Source organism: Ruditapes philippinarum, unplaced genomic scaffold (assembly GCF_026571515.1).
Source record: "Ruditapes philippinarum isolate M1 unplaced genomic scaffold, ASM2657151v2 ctg1485_1_1_1_1, whole genome shotgun sequence".
NCBI lineage: Eukaryota > Metazoa > Mollusca > Bivalvia > Venerida > Veneridae > Ruditapes > Ruditapes philippinarum.
This window is the reverse complement of record NW_026867238.1, coordinates 11,231-24,481: the sequence shown is the minus strand read 5'-3', so window position 1 is coordinate 24,481 and position 13,251 is coordinate 11,231. Positions and strand designations below refer to the sequence as shown.

Here is a 13,251-nt window from a genome sequence, read left to right as displayed (position 1 = left end):
AAAAGCGTACAAGCTTTGCCTAAATAAATTGTTTTGTTTAATTTTTAACGGAAACATAGTGTAGACATTTTACATCGTTTTGTATAAATGTAAAATGTTTTGCAAGGATGAGGCCCAGCATTCGGTGGTATTTGACAGTCACTTTCCTGTGATGGCAAATGGGCACAGGTTTCCAAAAATATTTTCCCTTAAATAACACTGAAATCAATTCAAAAACTTTAAAAGGGTTTTTTGTTTTTGTTTTTTCCTGGACGAGTCGACCACGATTTGCAAAACATTTATATGACAGAGATAAAATTTATTAAACAATTACAATATTTATTGCTTTATGCTACACATGTATTTGCACGTTTATTATGTCATCTTGTTTACTGTCCCTAAATACAAGCGTTCTCGCATATTGCATTCGAGTGTTTTTAGTTTTTTATTTGTAGAAGTTTTGTAGGAAATAAGATGGTACTATGTATTTTGGCCGATAGCCTAGAATTACATTACAATAAACTTGAACCTTGAAACTTGAATACTGAGAATATTTGTATGTTTAAGATTACCTTTATTTACATTGCATTCACCAACTTTATTAGCAAAGGGAAGATCAATTTGTTGTCCCATACTAGCCAACAAAGGTTTAATCTGATCAAAGAGTGCACCAGGGTCGTCTTTGACGTAGCCAGCCATTCTTTTGAAACACAAGCCATCATTTTTCGGTGCAAGTTTCCCGGCAACACATTCCAGCCCATCAAATAGAAGGCTGAAAAGCATGTCAACACAATATGTCTCTTTTTCAAAATTAAACATCGAAATATCAGAAACACGTTTTTGTTGTTTGTATTGTTGTTGTTTGGTTTCTTTTTAGGGGGAGTAATATTTGATATCTAGGTGTGCATTGGGTAGATAAAACAAGACCGTTTGGTCGCGGTATTTGGATAACCTCAAAATATTTCAAGGATCAGAAAACAATTATATATAACTATATTGACATGTATAAAACTGAATAATAACAAACGACTTCTATAAGACGCCCTGTGAATTTAATTCATTTAAAAGTTAATGTTTAAAACTGCTCCCAGTTTCGGGGGAAAATGTATAACCGGTCGGAAACTTCAGTCAGTTGAGGTGCAGTACGCTATTCCGAGAGTTTCGGGTCCGATTGCCGGTTTGGATGCACATTTTCTCATCTAATGATATTTGGCGCCCAACGCAGGGCGGGCGAAGTTTTTTCTGTACTTAAAAAAAACGAAACTTGAGGACGTATCTAAATTCGTGTGTGAGATGTATAAGTGGCCGGATAGCTTAGTCGATAGAAGGTCCCGAATTCGAATATTGTTCGGGACAACGATGATTACGGTTTCTTAATAAGAAATAGCACAAGGCATATGGAATTATCAATATAACGCAGACGAGTTCAATAAAACAATAAATAGAATAGTACACATATTTTAAAACATGCTTTTATTACGGTGTACGTATGCGGCGATAAATTTACACTTACCTACAAAACGGCTGAAGTTCGGTAGCGGAAACTGAAGCTATAAATTTCTGGCCACAGTCGACTACGTTAGCAACTACAGTTTGAACAATGACACCAATGTTGACACAGTTTCCCAAAGCTGAAAAAAATGTATATATAATTATATAGTTATAAAAATAAAATATATAAATGCAACATTGTATTTATTCAAGAAAAAAGTATGTCACTCTAAAGATCATACCAACCAATGTTAATTGTTATAGAAAAGAATAAATAATAATTAAAGTGTTATGCTTGTTTTCCAATTAATATAATTATTTGTATTGTGATTCAAAATGTTACATGCTGAAAAAGCGAAATAAAATATATTTAAACTAATCCTAATTCTTTGCTAAAATTTAAGATTTAAAGCAGAATTTTTTTTTATTCAAAATAAAACTTTTAGAAACATATATTACGAATTAGAAAATAGCCATTACCAATTTATGATGCTACATTTAACATGGGTATTGTAAAGTACAACTGAATCTTTAATTCTGATCCCTTTATTTCTGTATTGTCTGTAACGGAGTCTGGTCTTTTCGTGCACATTTTTTGGTAAATTATGTAGATAAAACAGTTGGTATACTATTCATGATTGTGAAAAGATTAATTTCATTCCTAAATGATACGCGTTGTTGTAAATATTCGCATTCTTTCATGTTGAAGATAAATTGAATTGTTCTATTTTTTACACAACACTTTCTACCAAAGGTTGCAATGTCAATGGTTCTACTCAGGTTGAAATAATTGTAATTATTGAGTGCCTAATATTTAGCACAACCTCTGACCACTGTGTCAAAACACTCGCTTCGTTGTCTTTGGCTCAGTGCTAGTGTTACTTTCGGTCGCAAGTTCGAACCCATGCACTCACCCCGGAATTTTTTACGGATTAATTTGTAAATTTCTGTTATGAAATAAAAGGTTCGTGAGATAATACATGTACAGAGGGGAACTTGCGGTCTTTCTCCTACAGTAAAGCTGAAAAGTAGCCATTTCACATTAATTTTACATTGTCGAAGTGACTTAAACCAAAAAGATAATATCAAACATAATTTCCATTGGCGTTGCTTCCTTATGTATCGTTTGCCCGTACCTTTGATCAATTATATTGAATATCTGAGAAAATGAAGAATTACTTTTATAAATACTGCATTCTCCAACTTGATTTACAAAACGGAGCTCAATATTTTCACCCATAGCAGCCAACAAAGGTTTTATTCGATCAAAAACTGCACTAGGGTCATTTTTTACTAACTGAATCATTCTATCGAAACATTCGTCTTCTTTCTCTGGTGCAAGTTTCCCAGCAGCACATTTCAGCCCGTCAAATAGAAGGCTTAAATAAATAATTTCAGCTTATTATTTCACATGTTTAAATGCTATAGCAAAATATTACAAAACTTGAAAAAACTGTACTGGAATAAACATTTCTTTTAAGTTGATTTTGAGCCTATGGTGCATTGTTTAAATCAAACAAGTCAGTGCCTTGAAACTGTTTTTTGGGAAAAGTATGTACTAAAAACAGCTGAATAAATCATAAATATGTCTGACTAATAATATATCTCATTATATTTTCAATCAATCATAAAATCCTTTAAAATTCGTAAAAAAAATGAATGAATAAAAGAAAGAAAGAAGAAAGAAAGAAAGAAAAGAAAGAAAGAAAGAAAGAAAGAATGAAAGAAAGAAAGAAAAAAAGAAACAAAGAAAGGAAGAAAGAAAGAAATGTAGCTGAAAATGAAGTATGAAGAGAGGAAACTTATGCAAAATCATTATAAGAATAATTTTATATGATAATATGTATTATATGATAAATTTAATAAATTTACACTAACCTACAAAACGGCTGAAGTTCAGTGGCAGACACTGAAGCTATAAATGTCTGGCCACAGTCGGCCAAGTTGTCAACTACAGTTTTGAGAATGACGTCTGCCTTTGCACAATTATCTAAATCTGAAACATGAAAACAAATACAGATATGTTACTATAAAAATGCTAAATCGTTTTAAAGCTGCTAGCCTCCAGATGACCTAAAAATTAAAAAAACAACAAATCAAACTTGTGAAAATGTATAATCATTTTAAGAAAAGCAAAATAACTAAACAATTCAGATAATGATTAACATGTAATGTGCAGTAAATGTACTCTACTTTGTTACTAACGCAGTAAAGGCTATTTTTGCACAGTTTGACCATAATATTCAGGATAATAACCTTATATTTGAAGTTACGAGCCACCAAACAAGAGAAGAAAGTAATGTACAAGCACTGCTTTAAAAGAAATAAAAACAACTACACACACCAACAGTGTGAAAAGTACCAAATAATTCACAATACTCGTAAAATTTAATATGAAACATGTGACTGAATGTATTATTTTTATGTCTTATATCTACGGACTTCGTGCATTTGTTTTGCATAGTTTGATAGGTAATTAATATGAGCCGCGTCGCGACAAAACCCATAGTGCGTTTGCGACCAGCATGGATCCAGACCAGCCTGCGCATCCGCGCAGTCTGATCAGGATCCATGCTGTTCGCTATCAGTTACTCTACTTGTAAAAGGGTTGGTAAGCGAACAGCATGGATCCTGATCAGACTGCGCGGATGCGCAGGCTGGTCTGGATCCATGCTGGTCGCAAACCCATTATGTTGGTTTTGTCATGACACGGCTCATATAGATTGATCGTGTCTCATGCTTGCTGAAATAAATAAATTTCTATATTTATTTTGTTCATCGTATAAGGATATTTCTAACTGGCCATTTGTATTAGCTTTACTGTCACCCGAGGGTGCCTTACAATAATGCACGGAAGGGCACCTTAAGTCTTCCTCCATCAGTTAAGCCGAAAAGCGAAAAAAAATCATGTAACGCAGAAATATGAAAATAACGCAGAAAATGTGCAATTATCGCCGAATATGTGCAACATAGCCGAAACGAGTAACATGGTAAAATAAACTGACCAATATATTCTTAAGTCAGACTGAAGAATTAAATAAGCGCATACGGCTGCGTACTAATTACATTTTAACCATTCCAGTAAAGTTTTTTATTTAGGAAATTGATATCAATTTCGAGTGCATTGTGGTAGAATAATGTACTGTTTGAATTAAATATAATAATTAACAAAGCATTTGAACGATTCATCGTGCATTATCATACTAAAACGCTAGTAAAAATGAATCTATTTCCATTCTAATATGCTTATGAAAAGACAATTGCTAAAATATGGTAAAGTACATTGGGCGTAGAAGTATTTTTTTCTGGCGTCATTTGGTTTATATCTGATGTCATACGACGTGTAAGCATCCGTTGTTATGCTGTGCATAAATGTGAAATAATACACTTGACAGTCCTAACTGTTTGAATTGAAAATAATTTGGTACGTATTAGAATCGTGAGGATGATAACTTGGCAGCAGTACTAGAAGCGTTGATTGTGTTCCGTCGTTATAAATTGGTACAAAACACGCATGATCTATACTGCAACTAGGAGGCACCTTGTTCTGGACCGGGTTGTTCAAAACATTGGTTAAAATTAACCAATGGATAGCTTATCCACTGGTTAAATCCTTAACCAGCGGCCAGCTATCCAGTGGATAAAATTTCATTGTTCGACAGTTGGATAGTACACTGGCTACCTAACCAGTGACTATATGCCAGAGGCTATACATACCTTGTGCGGAAACACTCGTACCGAGCAACAACGCCCCTATTAACAGCACATTCGCCCTCATGGCTTATTTTACCAGTCAAAGTTGTCTGAAATAAAAGATATATATCGTTACAGACAATTATATAGAGGATATTGAATGAGTGTAGGTTCAATACTGATTTTATTGAACGAGTTGAATAAAATAATATTATGCGAGCCTCTCAATAAATTCAGTAATGAACGTACACGAATATAATATTCTATTTATCACATACCCAAAATAAAGACTGTTTCAAGTGCAAAATAATCATTTGTCTAAAATTTACCCTCCACCCGCTTTTTTTTTTTTCCCAATGTTGCGGCATCTATTTGATGGCATCAAATAGTGTATCTCAGTATGTTAGTGCGGAACCATCTGGTGAGTATCGTTCGTCTAACTGACCATGTGAAGTTTATTTGAAGTTTTCAAAAACAAACGAAACACTCTTCAAAATTGGAAATTTGAGTCATTGACCCGTGTAAAGTTAACATAAAGCATCAAAGGCGCATGATGAATATATTATAATATAAATGTTGGTGCGAGCCGAACCTTTTACATAAAGTATTTTATACATGTGCATCACAGCGTTAAAATGAGAACTAGAATCAATATTATCGTATTTTAAAAGATATATATTAGACTGAAGTCATTACTTTGCGTTGAAAAGCATTGGAAAATATTTACATTGTATTCTGTCTCATTCAAGAATGACTTGTTTAAATAAATAATGAATTTCAAAAGGTAAAACATTCTTTGCCCAACTTTTATTTCTTCCTAGTTTAACGTCACCTTTTCTGTTTATAGACATGAATAACATAAGATTTATTTCTTTTTAAGGACGACAAAGTCTGCATAACAAATACAAGTAATATATTTTATTCAAACTCTTAAGCACTAGAAAAAGAACCTTTCAAAAGATAAAATTCATATAGAAAAAGTAAACTTATCAATTGTAATTTTCATGGGTATCCTATATTAGTACGTTTTTAAGGCTTGGGCGTGGTTAATGGCGTCTTTAATATCAGTAACTATTGTTTTAAAATGTTTATACTTTTAAAAAAAAAAATGGACTAATTCTTTTACAGATATATTGAACAGAACATTTGCTGTTGTATCAGTTTATTGTAGAGGTATAAAACATCGGATTCCGGATTAGAAGATGGTGGGTTCAAATCTCACCGTAGGTCAGATTTTAATTCAAATGTAATAACCTTCATTTACTGGTAACGACATTCAGATGTCTTATAATTAATTAATTAATTAATTAATTAATTAATTAATTAATTAATATTAAATAACTAATTCCAATGACATAATCCACATTTACTGGTAACGACATTCAGATGTCTTATGAATAATGAATTGATATTAATTAATTAATTAATTATAATCAATAAATAAATAAAGCCCTACCAGTATAACCCACAACCCCTGTAAAACCACCTTTATTATACCAAACAAAACATATCATTAAGGACCGACACTTTTGTCTCCAATAGTTTAATAATATTTTATTGCTCTTTGAATACGATTTAAGAACGTTATTTCCACAAAAGAACATTTTAACAAAGGGCAAAAGGGTTGAGCAACAAGTTCTAGCAACATTAGTGACTGTCCTTCCCCTTGTCTCCAAAAGATCATATCTGTGCTTATTTACCTTTTTTAGAGACAGCCTCTCAGAAACGACAATGTTTTTAATTATGTTTTCATTTCAATAGTTTGTACACAGCGGTTTGACTGTAATAACTGTTTGTTTATCGTATTTCCGGGACAGATTAATAATTTTGCTTCAGCAACATTAACTCGCAAAAGGGCATCCGTCAAAGAGCGATTTAGGTATAATAATTTTAATTTTGAAGATTTGATATGTTTCGTTTTAATCCATTTCCATAGTATATATACATGTAGCTGAATCTCTACATCTTGTATTGTGTATGATCGGTTTAAACTGAATAATTTAACCGCCATTGAGAATTATAATTGCATTTTAAGTCGTGGAGTTGAATCGGCTGAGTCCGGTTTTTAATTTATCTTTCTTTTTAATGTTAAGTCGCTACACAGGTTTAAATTATTTATTACTATAAAAATGACTTCGAAAATGTTTTTTCTCACTAAATTTCACTTTTGTTTAGTTTAGTTAACTTGTGTGTACGACAATGCCCCGGGCTAAATGTATACTTCGGGTTTGCCGGTGTTATCTGATAAGAACAACATCAAAATAAAAAATTATCACTTATTTTAGTGATACAAATTTTGTTGTATTAAAGCAGCACACGTCCAAGATTCAAGATAATTTTCATATTTTTTTTTAAATGTATCTAAAAGTACGATTTTGTGAAGTGACCAAAAGGAAGCAATTTACACATTATCAATAGCACTTTCAACCCACGTTAATTACCGAAAAGAAGTCAAAATATGCAAAATAGCCCTTACAGTAGAAATATAGTTTTATAAATTCAGTAAAATCAGTAATTAACCGCAAATAGCATTTAAATTATTTCTTGAATATTGACTCTTTTTACTTGTCATAAAATATTATACCATTTTTCTCAAGTTTGATTTTATGTATAAATATCTTGGCTCATCTGAAGGCACGTAGCTCTAAATGCACCAGACTATTGAAAACACTGCCCACCCACCGTTTTGAAGGGCGGAGATATAGGAATAAATGAACAGAGTAAATGCTTAACGTCTGCGCCGGCATTGCCGGGTCAAAGCAGTTGTTTAATTGTGGCGCCATTATTACCAGGGATTATGGGCAGGCTATTAACGTGGAAGGTTTTCTTCAGAAAGTGTCATCAATTGGCGGCAGGTGGCGACACTGGGTGAAAAATAACGGAAGTGTGCCGCAAGTAACTAAATTTTGCAGCAAGTAGCGGAATTATGCGGACAGTGACGGAACTGGGCGGCGGTGACAGAATTCCAATTTATATCTCATTAAAACTCATTCAAAATGTAACTTATAAGTCCCTTGTATTCAATAAAGAACTTATTCAACATCCCTTGTAATCCAGATTATATCTCATTAAAACTTATTCAACATGTAACTTACAAGTCCCTTGTATTCCAATTTATATTCATTAAAACACATTCAACATGTAACTTATAAGTCCATTGTATTCCAATTTTATTTCTCATTAAAATTCATACAACATGTTACCTACAAGTGCCCTTGTATTCAATTAAAAACTCATTCAACATGTAACTTACAAGTCCCCTGTATTCCAATTTATATCTTATTAAAACTCATACAAAATGTAACTTACAAGTCCCTTGTATTCCAGATTATATCTCATTAAAACTCATTCAACATGTAACTTACAAGTCCCCTGTATTCCAATTTATATCTTATTAAAACTCATACAAAATGTAACTTACAAGTCCCTTGTATTCCAGATTATATCTCATTAAAACTCATTCAACATGTAACTTACAAGTCCCTTGTATTCCAATTTATATCTTATTAAATCTCATACAAAATGTAACTTACAAGTCCCTTGTATTCCAGATTACATTGTATATCTCATTAAAACTCATACAAAATGTAACTTACAAGTCCCTTGTATTCCAGATTATATCTCATTAAAACTCATTCAACATGTAACTTACAAGTCCCTTGTATTCCAACTTATACCTCATTAAAACTTATTCAACATATAACTTGCAAGTCCCTTGTATTCCAATTTATATCTCATCAAAACTCATTCAACATGTAACTTACAAGTGTCTTGTATTCTCACAGCCGATTGAAGTACACTGTGCAAGTTGAATAATTAAATAAAGAATCTATTAAAATATTAAATGAAAATGATTATCTTCATTTCGTTTTATTTAACTCTTATACAATCCGGTTTTCAAAAATGTGCGTTTAACAATTTTGTCAAACGTAGAGATGCATGTAATTGCACCGCTCGTCATACAAGGGCGGGCAGAAAGTACGAAGTTAGTTTAACAAAAGATCGGAAATTTGTCACCACATTTAAGAAATGACTGTATTAAATAATCTATGTATTTTCTTAAACGTATTCCCTATATCTTCTTATAGCTATTCCACTTAAGAAAGAATTTTCGATTTACTAAAAACCTTTGGCAGACATCGATGAGAAGACATCGTAAATTCTTTGGAAGATTTGGTAGAACGTTCGAGTTTCGTATGCGGTGCTTTTATCTTAATCATTTGAATTTAAAGCTGCATGCCTCCAGATAAACCAAAACATTTCAAGACAATCAAACTTGGGAAAAAACACACTGATATTGTAAGAAAAGTTAAAAGATTCAAGACAATAATTTTTAATTTGTGATAATTAATGACTTATTTTGCAGTTCATCACCATATTTCTACTAAAGAAGTAAGGGCTATTTTTGCATATTTTGATCTCTTTCTTTAGTAAATTACGTGGATTGTAAGTGTCGTTTACAATACGTAAATTCCTTATTTGTTTACTTCACAATATTTTATTTTTACCTAAATTAGGATGAATCTGGAGGTGTCCTTTATTACTGCTTGTCACGGTATTTCAATAACTTAAGTAATAAAATATTGCCGTTCTATGAAGTTCAAGACTTGACAATCCGTCTTAAGTATTAGAAGAAAGGGAATTGAACTTTCAATTAAAAAGATATTTAAAAGAACCCCATTTGCAGTTGTGTACTTCGACGACATGTAACATTTACTGATGGAATGAATGAATGAATGCACACAGTTTTAACTTCATTGGGCACCTTGGGTATATTAAGTTCGTGCCAATGAACTCAACAGCACGTAACATGATCTCCAAAACATTTTTCAAATCGTGAAACGGAAGTGCTATTTTTAGACATTTTCGTGACATTGAACATAATATTCATGCGCATGACATAAAAAAACAACAAAAAAGTATAAAGTTCAAATACCCGTATATATTGACTACATATATTTTGATAGTTAAATCGTGACTGCGTTTGAAAAGGCGGTATAGAAAACGACTGCCGTAAATGGACGGGTAGATGAATGTTAATGATTTAAAAAAAATGACGTGAATCATCAGTCCGTACCAGTTTTTTAAACTGTATATTCATACCTTTGTATTATATTTCAGAATATGTGAGGCGTAAAAAATATAAATTCGTAAGCTCCGACCCAGCTTATAACACTTCATATCAGTTTTTATTGACGAAGAGCGTAAACAGTATAACTGCAATGCAACTCTTTATTTATTTTAAAGCATTTCGCCATGATCTTGAAATCTAGAAAATGAATTTGCACAAAAAAAAAGATCAGTATTTGCTCTACATCTTACAGAAAATTATATATAACAGATAAACAATGTTAGCTGTTTAAATTTGATAGGATTCTCCTTAATTAATTGCCTTATGTGTCCGACAGACATTATTTGTACATGTGTTGTACAGACTACTTTTGGATCCTGTATGGTAGTAATAGGCTGTCCACCTCTCAGCTTCAGGGCGGATATATAAAATGTTCATGCATACATTGCATAGATACAGCTTTGACTTAGTTCCAAATTAATTTCCAAATCTACTATATTAATGGAATTTTATCCGCCTTGATGAAATTGATATACCTCTATTTGCACCCGAACGACTTTAACTCTTATACTCAACAAATTTCTACCCATACACCCTTACCATGGCAGACCACGATCAGTCGGCACATCCATGCCCTCTTATCACTGTCTGCACTGTCCGCTATTCAGTCAGTACATATTTGGAAATGTTCAATTATTGCCAATAAATGGTTTAGTATGGATTGAAAGCCGGGCACTATTTAAAATATTTACCGTGGTAAGAGTAAAAGCTACATTCCCACCAGAGAACGAGCAATGTGCAAAAAAAAAACAACTTTACAATTTATAAGATACTTTCTTGCAATTTTGATATTGAAGTCCCTACTGTACTGTTACATGTGTGTACAAATTTAAAATAAATTGCCTATTTGCTAAATATAATCATTAACAGCAATTAAAAGGAGGATGTGGATTTAAGTCATTAAAGTTCGCCATAATTGAGAAAGCTAGTGATTACAGTAGCTGCTCTTTCAAGCCAAGCACCATTTACCCTATGAATAAGATTAGAGAAGTTATCGAAGATAAAAAAATTCTTGTCAATTATCTTAAATGAATAATTTCTTACATTAAATAAAATTTAATCAAGTCAAGTAAATTTTATTTATAAGTTGGATACATATAACAATAAACATAAGCTCTCATGAGCTTTTCACACCGACTATTAAAAGTAGTCAGTCTTAGACTTAACGTTAAATAACGTTAATTTAATTAAATAAATACTTAAATTGTTAATGTTAGAAATTATTCAGTTGAGATGTACTTTCTGACTTTGTTCTCCTTTCGCTTAAATCATTCAACAGGTAAGGGGGTGAGGTCCTAAATATATATATTCTTAAACATTTAATATGCTTATATGTCATATTAGACAAAAGAATAGTGATCTCTGGATTACTTCCATTATTAGTCACTAATTTCCACATTAATGTGACGTTTGCGCTTGCGACATAAATACGAATTATACATGCAGGTAATATTTAAATAATGTCGTATAACGGTAATATCACATTGTATCAATAAGACGGTTTGCATGTAGAGAAAACAAGCTAATTCAATTGATCTTGAAGTGTATAAAATTACGTTTTCCAATGGCCGTACAATACGCATTAACAATTCATTATACAAACAGAACTTACCTTGTCTCGGATTAAAGATCAATATCCTATCCGGCCGGTACGAAAATTAAGAAAATCACTTCAATTTAAAAGTATTTAGACATATCCAACTGGACAAGAATGACAGTTGATCGAAAAAGTTGACACACTTCGTTTTGAACTTAGTCTGCGTTTGTCACGGATGAATTCAAGTATGTAAATGGGCTGGTTATATATTACGAGACGTAAACAGACTGTGGAAAGATTGATTTACAAATAGAGAAGTATGTCATGGTCCAATAGAATCAGTTTTTAGGTATACATATGAAACTGGTTTGCAATTTTATATCGATGTTTTATTTATTTTATATAGTATTATTTATGATTTTAATCGCAAGTATATTTTATTTTGTTTGACTTCTTTTATGCGTCGATAATTTCTATTATAACAGCTAATCTCTTAAAAATCAATATTATCTATAAATAGTCATGTCCTGATGTAAACACCTGTGACAAGCATATTGATTTTGTCAACAAAACAACATTTGCAATACATTTTAAAATAATAAGAAAAAGATATCTTTGGACGGATAAATTTATGGGGTGTATAGTTAAATTTAAAAAAAAAGAAATTTGTATGGAGCACTTGTTGCACAAATAATCCTTTCTTTTGCAACGCTTGTTTTCAATAGAGAATCGCGATTTTAATTATTAGTAACACAATTTTGACAGGTTATATGGCATAATATAAGCAATCGCGATGCAAAAGTTATATTGCAAAAAACGTTTAATTGATCACAGTCATATAACTTGCCAACAATTATCTATCAAGCAGAATTTCTTAAAATAAGGAAACTTAATTTTTAAGTCAGGAATGCAAAGCAGTCGAGAATATGGATTTTATAATACTGCACGTTTGTAACGACACTTTTCATTGGATGATCGTGATTCTTATATTATCAGTTATAAAGACTTTTGACAGGTTAGAATTTTATGAAACAAAACCACAAGAAAATTTCGGTGGAGACCTAGATGTTTATTCGCAGGAATCCCAAACTACCTTACCAGAAGTTCAATACATTATTACCCTCTCCTCCCTCCTCCCCCATCTGTCGGTAGTTATAATCGGGATCACACGAATTACCAACTGAGTCCTCTGGTCGACATGGGAAGACGGGTGATTAGCATTTATTTAGAATTCTAGTCTATTTCTTATTCCTTTTGTGAAAAAAAAATATGTTTTTTTCTTGTTATTGTTTTTGTTGTTTGTCTTGTTGTTTTGAATTTTTTAAAAAAATAGAAAGACATTGGGGCTTGAGATTTCGCGAATATCCCGAATTCTTTTGAGTATTTGGAATTCATCGCTATTATGAGGAATATAAAGAGA

At 32.0% G+C, this 13,251-nt stretch overlaps 1 protein-coding gene across 1 annotated transcript in view; it reads right to left on the bottom strand.

Annotated features, from left to right (window-relative positions):
- Window positions 1-12,112, bottom strand: part of LOC132735390 (uncharacterized) — a 66,813-nt gene extending 54,701 nt beyond the window's left edge. Inside the window, exons 1-6 of the mRNA XM_060722330.1 lie at window positions 11,907-12,112; window positions 5,188-5,273; window positions 3,349-3,466; window positions 2,650-2,849; window positions 1,493-1,610; window positions 552-751 (exon numbers count right to left, since the gene is read on the bottom strand). Of these exons, the coding sequence (XP_060578313.1) occupies window positions 552-751; window positions 1,493-1,610; window positions 2,650-2,849; window positions 3,349-3,466; window positions 5,188-5,248 (697 nt within the window). The 5' untranslated portion in view covers window positions 5,249-5,273; window positions 11,907-12,112. The remainder of the gene's footprint in view (window positions 1-551; window positions 752-1,492; window positions 1,611-2,649; window positions 2,850-3,348; window positions 3,467-5,187; window positions 5,274-11,906) is intronic.
- Window positions 12,113-13,251: the final 1,139 nt, after the last annotated feature.